Source organism: Benincasa hispida, chromosome 2 (genome assembly GCF_027475165.1).
Source record: "Benincasa hispida cultivar pf3 chromosome 2, pf3_genome.v1.1, whole genome shotgun sequence".
NCBI classification, from domain to species: Eukaryota; Viridiplantae; Streptophyta; class Magnoliopsida; order Cucurbitales; family Cucurbitaceae; genus Benincasa; species Benincasa hispida.
In genome coordinates this window covers 63,411,474-63,418,682 of record NC_143479.1, presented here as the reverse complement: position 1 = coordinate 63,418,682, position 7,209 = coordinate 63,411,474, and the positions used below count along the sequence as shown (strand labels likewise).

At 35.0% G+C, this 7,209-nt stretch overlaps 1 protein-coding gene across 1 annotated transcript; it reads right to left on the bottom strand.

Annotated features, from left to right (window-relative positions):
• Window positions 1-1,973: 1,973 nt before the first annotated feature.
• On the bottom strand, window positions 1,974-5,595 carry ASPGA1 (N-terminal nucleophile aminohydrolases (Ntn hydrolases) superfamily protein). Its single transcript, XM_039022363.2, has 4 exons — window positions 5,215-5,595; window positions 3,474-3,704; window positions 3,260-3,346; window positions 1,974-2,629 (listed from the first exon to the last, which is right to left on the bottom strand). Exons 1-4 carry the CDS (start codon window positions 5,374-5,376, stop codon window positions 2,150-2,152), a joined length of 960 nt encoding a protein of 319 aa, XP_038878291.1. The 5' UTR covers window positions 5,377-5,595; the 3' UTR covers window positions 1,974-2,149.
• Window positions 5,596-7,209: the final 1,614 nt, after the last annotated feature.

Here is a 7,209-nt window from a genome sequence, read left to right as displayed (position 1 = left end):
GATCTATGAGCTGTATAATTAGTGGCATTCACAGTAGAGAAAACAGGGTTAGGGAGAATACCTGGAAGAGATGGAGGAGGTCAGAAAGATGACCTGGTAGTTTGCAGCCAGTGAGGACGTCGAGGTTGTAGGGAGAGAAGGGCGACATTGGCTTGTATTTGTTAGAGTTGGTCCATAGCAGACTGGGATTCTAGCCGATAGTCATATGCGATGAGAAGGTTGCGGACATCGACGTAGATGGGCGATCAATTATGTTCTGAATGGAAGTCACGAACGAATTGTATTCATTGTCGAGGCCTTCGAGAATGTATGCAAGATGATCACGGTAAGACAGTGGTTCCCCAATAACAGCAAACTTGTCAGCAATGTCTTTGATCTTAACAAGGTATTGAGAGACACTGATGCAAACCCATAATCCGGGCTGTTGAAGAGGATTCATAGACTGTTCGGAGTGTTTCCCAGATTTCCAATGCATATTCGTATCCGACGATTTCTCCCATTTTATCTTCGTTGAGAGATGAGTAAAACCAGCTTATAATAGTGCGATTGCACTTCTGCCAATAAGAGAAATGAGGATTGAGTTGAGTTTACTGAGGGTCGAGGTATTTTGGTGGCTGAGGATAGGTACCGTTAATGAAGCTTTCAAGGCCATAGCCCATGATAAGGTTGAGAAGTTGATTCTTCCAGAAAGGGTAGTTCGAATCATTTAGCTTGATAGTGAAGGATTGGGACATATGAGGGAAGTTTGCGATGGGGGATTGTGGGGATGGGAGAGTGGGGAAAGGATTAATCGGTACCTGATTTTGAAAAGAAGGATGGTTGGGAAAGCCGGCATAGTGAGGGTGAAGGGGTGGTGTTGGAGGGCCATATTACGGAGGGTAGAATGAATTTCGAGCAGGGGGAGGGGCACGCTGAGTAGCAGGTGGGGTAAACAATGGAGAAGAAATAGATATGGTGGTCTGAGGTAGAACAATTGAGTGGATACCTGGGTTTGATGTCACTGGTAAGGTGGAGTTTTCTTCAGATGTTCTCGAGCTCGACGCCATGAAGAAGCGCAAGATGCTTTAGAGCTCTGATACCATGTAAGAGATAGAAAGAAGCGAAGGCTAAACGATCGTTGTCAAAGACCAAACGATCATTGAGAAGTGAAGGCTAGACGATCGTTGTCAAGGAACTAAAGGATCGTTGTCAAATACCCAAACAATCGTTGACAAATATTTAAACAACAAGGCAAGCGTCTACACGATAGAGGTGAGATTGTAGACGAAAGGGTAGGAGACTGCACGATTGGGTTGAGCATGTAGGCGATGGAGAGTACACGATAGGATGTAGATGATAAAGACAATTAGCTATACGATAGACAGAGGGAATAAACGATAGAAGAAATGTAATAAAACGATCGGCCTTCCACGACTGGTATAACTCGTCGTGTAGCGCTATTTATTAACATATAAAATGCAACATGACGTAACATCAATGGTCCAACATAACAACCATGAAAGAGAAAACACAAATTTAACAACCAAATAGTAGAACCTGAAAGCTGATGAAAAAAGGCAGCAAACGAATGGAAAAATTGTTAAATTCTTCGGCAGACGTGACACTCGTTTATCACCATAAATCAACTTAAGAACAATAATTATTTTAATAACTTTTTCAATAACTCAATGGAAATAGAGGGAGAAAAAAAGAAAAAAAAAAGCTTCGAAAAGAAAATTGGATACCACATGTTGTAGTCTACTCATTTGTATCTTCATCACAACATTTTTTTCTCAATCTTCTTTTGTCCTCATAATGCATTGAAAATCTCTTTTCAAGCACACTTCAAAATAGTAAATTTATTAGTAAATTGAATGCTTACTTTCATCAAAACCTAGTGTATGATTGAAGCTCAGAAAGAAAATGAAGAAGAATGAGGTGGGTAGAAAATTTTAAGTATATATGTAGGGAGGAGAAAATATCTTGTACTTATGTTTAACTAATAATTGAGAATATCTTGCCATTGAAATTGAACCAAATACATGAAATGGAAGAACATTTGGAAGACTATTCTTAATATTTAGGAAAAACAACAAAAGCTGAGAGACACCAACCATCAAAACATCAGAATAGAACCAAATTTCAGCTCTGGATTTGTCACAATATTCATTCAGTCATTTTTAGAAGACCATATGGCAATCTCAGAGTAACCATCTTCAGTTGCACAAGCTCGAAACATTCCGGTCGTATTGTAAGGTATGGCAACTTCACCTGAGGCGGATACAGCAACCAAACCGACATTGCCTTTGGGAACACTTTCAACAACGTAGGCTGTTGCTTCTTCAAGAGACAGGCCCTTGAACTCCATTAGAGCTGCAACATCCCTCGCCACGGTACCGCGTATGATGGCTTCGCCCTTTCCAGTTGCAGAAATTGCACAAAGATGGTTAGCATATGTCCCAGCCCCTATTAATGGAGTGTCGCCAATCCTACCAACCATTTTGTTCACTAATCCACCAGTGGAAGTTGCAGAAGCTAAATTCCCGTGGTTATCAACAGCTACACATCCAACAGTCCCTATTTGACTATCACCATTTGCGTTCTCAGTTTCTTGTTCTGTGGCTTGTGGAAGTGGTTGCGTATAATCAATCTACAAGGGTTCAAAACAGAGGGCTATCACTGTGCAGACAAGAAAGTACCATAAAAAATAAAAAACGCCAGATGCTATAAAAAAAACACTCCGTAATGCGTCTTTTTCAACCTTATTGGATGCACAGCTAGATCTATAACCTATATATATAATCAGAAACTTCTGATCTATGAAGAGTTTTAGCAACCGAGGCATGAAATTTTCGTCAACATATCAATATTTTCATCAACATTGTCATATATTTATAGGTTCAACATCGACGTATATGGTGAATCAATATTTCTGTTATACCTTACGCACCAACAAAATATTAAAAATTTAAACAAGATTAAACGACATTAAGAACTTTTAACTTATTTTAAAAACCGTGGATTACCAATTTCTCTAACTCGCACATTTTCTTTTATAAATTCCTTAGAAATATCCATCTAACACTGACATTTTATTGATATTTCCTCTTAATTTTTATAATATTAAAATCTCGACATTTTTATCAACATCAATATTTAACATATTGTGAAAATGCCTAGACGTTGACATAATTCTAGCTTAACAATATAATATGCAGGTAAGTTCAGAGACAAAGAGAGCAGTTAATTCATGTATTGGGATAAAAGGTAAGCAGAAAACCTGCACTCTGTTTGCCTCTTTAGCTTGTTTTAGCCTTTCAATGTTCTGTGGTGTGATAAAGTGGCTTGAATTAGTGGTCTCCACTCCCTCGACATTTTTTGAGAAATAAAAGAGTCATGAATCACAATGAATCTATCTGTATTAGTGCCAAAATAATATGTAAAGAGAGGATTGATTCTGCAGCTACATAGGAAGAGGGATAGAAATTGCTTACTTGTTCCCTTGCAAAAGCCTCAGCTCCATCAAATGCTAGATATATATGAGGAGTTTTCTCCATAACAAGTCTAGCTAAAGATATGGGATTAACAACAGTGGTGAGCCCAGAAACAGCTCCACATCTCTTCGTACTGTCCATGATGCTAGCTTCCATTTCGATGGTTCCCTTGGTTGTTAAGACAGATCCCCTACCTGCATTGAAATGTGGACAGTTTTCGAGTTCTCGTACCTGTACAAGAAAAAAAAAAAAAAAAAAAAAAAACTAATCATCTTAACAAGGAGAAGAAGCCATGGATAAGAAAGAACTGATTATCTAGTCAAAATGATTTATACTACAATGAAACTTATTAGATCTTGATTAGGGGCAACAACTATGAATTCGGGTTACCAAACAAAATGTTCAAACAAAAGGGTCAGACTTGAAAGTAAAAGTGATTAGAACAGAAGATGTTCACCCTAAGTTTAGATAATCTAAACCATCAAATGAGTTTTAAATTATCAGGACATGTTTGACTCACAAATTAAATTTGTGTAATCTAGAGAGTTGATTAAAACTTATGTTAGTACATATAGGTTTACTTATTTACAACTATAGAGACTGCTGATCCCACATATAACATAAATTTCAAGTTATGTAAACTAAAGCTAAAGGTCACTAAAATAAAAGATATTATCCTTAGTTCATATGATCTTTCTAGACCATCAAATATAAACTTATGAAACTCACCTAAGTCTATATTGTCTTTTACAAATAATATATTCCCAGAACTAACACAATTCAAATTTTTGTAACTATCACAACTGATGACTGATTAATCCATAGGACAAACACCCCCTAAGAAATTGCTAACAATAAGTTCTCCAATTTCCATCAATGATCCATTTCCATGCTTAACAGCCATCAACGAATGAGCTGAAAATATATTTTTGTCAAAATTTTTAGGGCGGAGAGGGAAAAAAATACTTAAAAAATCCATGTGACCTAAAAATAATATAAACTTAGGAAAGTTATCCACCTTATTTAAAATATGTCATCTCAACTTGGCACGTCAAATTTACATTAGTTAACTAACGGTCAAATTAACTCAAGGACCATTTTTCAAACCCCAAGGACTAAAATGTATGTTTTGAAATCTTAAGGACCAAATAGACACTTACTCTAAACCTCAGGGACCAAAAGTGCATTTAGCCTTAAAATTTAAAAGGGCATAATTTGTATATAACATCAAAACTCAAATCCCCAAAGCCATTAACTTATCAGTAAGGGAATCATCACAAGAAAGTACTTAATAAACCAAATGAAAGCACACGCAACCTCCCATTAGCAGAAAAGCAAGGACCCAGATTAGCTGCGTTTCAGCAAGTAGAAAGAAAGGGAGACAGAAAAGAAAGTCATTGTGATTTAATATTTATATTGATTTAATCCTCAGGAAGATAAGAATTTAATCCCCGGATTAAAATCCATGAAAACTTTATTAGGTCTCTAAGCAATTCATCCATCAATCTAATTACGAAACTCCATTACACCTAATCAAATTTTCTCACATTAGAGACTAAATCATTATAAATTTAAACTGCATCTTGAACTATATCATTACATACTAAAACCAGTAAACAAATTCAGTACAAACTTGAAGATTACACACACTAAACTAAATCATTAGATTCTAAAACTCATGAACTAAAGTCATATCAAGACAGAGTGAAAAAAAAAAAAAAAAAAGGTAAAAATTTCTCACCACGAGTTCAACTACATCCAAAGGAGGCTTCTGGGATTTGAGAGCTTGAACGCCGATCTGCAGGCAACGGCGGAGGGTTTCCTCGCGCGGTTGGCGGCGTTCAGGTGGCAATGAGTGGGGGATGTCGCCGGCGCCGCCGTGAAGAGCTATTGCCCATCCCATCGCTAAAGGATTATCCAGGTCATTCGCCGGCGATTGGCGAGAGTGTATTAATGGAGAAGGATTGTGAATTTAGTAGCGGAGTTGGTGCAACTTCTCCATTCTGCTTCGGTCAGGAAATTTTATAGTGTACTGCTATTCAACGTTTTACTGTCATTTCTGTTTGGCTCGATCGAAATATGAAGTTTGTCTCAATTTTATGGAAATTTTGATAGAAATATCCCTAAAATTTCGATTTTAATAGATAATTCTGGAAAAAAATTTAAAAATAAATTTAAATTAGTATATAAAATTTTGGATATTTGTAAGATAGATTAGAATAAAAGAAAAAATCTAAAAATATGTTACATATTTAAAATATTTATAAATATAGATAAATTGACTAGTCAATGAATTTTTATTTAATTTCCAATTTTGCCTCTCTTTTGTTATCTTGTTATACATTTTTTGTAGTCTTCCTTTATCCGATTTTTTGCTTTATTTTTTATTTTCTTTCATTTCCTTCTTCTTTTTTTCACAAGAATTATGAGGCTGAGTTTTGTACCGAGGACTGGAAAGTACTCCATTCATAAGTGACTACACCAACAAGCCAATCATCAAGTTTGATTATTATAACAAATAATAAATATAAATAGCAAATTAAAGTCTATCAGTGATAGCCATTAATATTTTCTATCATTGATAGTTTAATCTTTGATTATATTTTCATAGTTAATAGCCACTTATAGAAATCTATCATTGATAGCCAACTTAGTGAATTTAATTAATAAAGTTGAATCTCGAACTAAAATGTAAGTGGAATGCCTAGAAGTTATCACGAATAGCATGTTTATCAGTGATAGAAGCTATCATCGAAAAGAAAAAAGACTTATAAATGTTTGGGAATGATAGGCTATGATTGATAAAAGCTATTACTGATAGCATGTTACCAGTGATAAAAGCTAATACTAATAGCATGTTATCGATGATAGAAGCTACCCGATAGCACGTTATCAGTGATAGAAGCTACCGCCGGTAGTACGTTATCGATGATAGAGAACCATCTATGATATCAATGAGATCAATAATGTTATCAGTGAAAGAAGTTATCATTGATAACCACAATATGAGTAATGTTAATGATATCAGTAATAAAATTTAGGTGATATCTATATATCGAGTCGAGTTTTTTTCAAAGGTGATGTTAATGATATCAATAATAAAACTTAGGTGATATCTATATATCGAGTTTCTTTCAAAGGTGATAACCAGTTATAGAAGTCTATTATTGATAGCATTAAGTGTTAATATTTCAAGATTGATTCTAATTGATGAAAGTCTATCAATGATAACGACTGATAGCTGCTATCAGTGATAGCCATAATAAAGATTATTAGTGATAACTACTAGGGTAATCAAAGTTGTTGGTCTTCTTTCAAAGTTGATCACTATTTATAAATCTATCATTAATAGTCACTGATAGCCTTATTTCAACGTTGATTCCAATTGATGAAAGTGAATCAATGATAGCTACTGATAATTGATAGCAAAGTAAAAGCTAATATTTCAAGATTGTATTAATTTTTCTCAAATTGAAAATTATCGCTGATAGCAACTATCATCGATAGTAATTGATAGAAGTTATCAGCGATAGCAGCGGATATCAGTGGTTATCACTAATAGCTACTATTAGTGATTGCTTTTAATTTGAGAAAACCAGAAGAAACGAACAAAATAGTGGCTAGGCATGGGTTTTTTTAGTCTTTTACCATTTTTTTTTATCTATATATGCAATTATTTTATCCTTGTACTACCTATTTTATTATTTTGGGCTTGAATTCTATTTATGCAACTAGC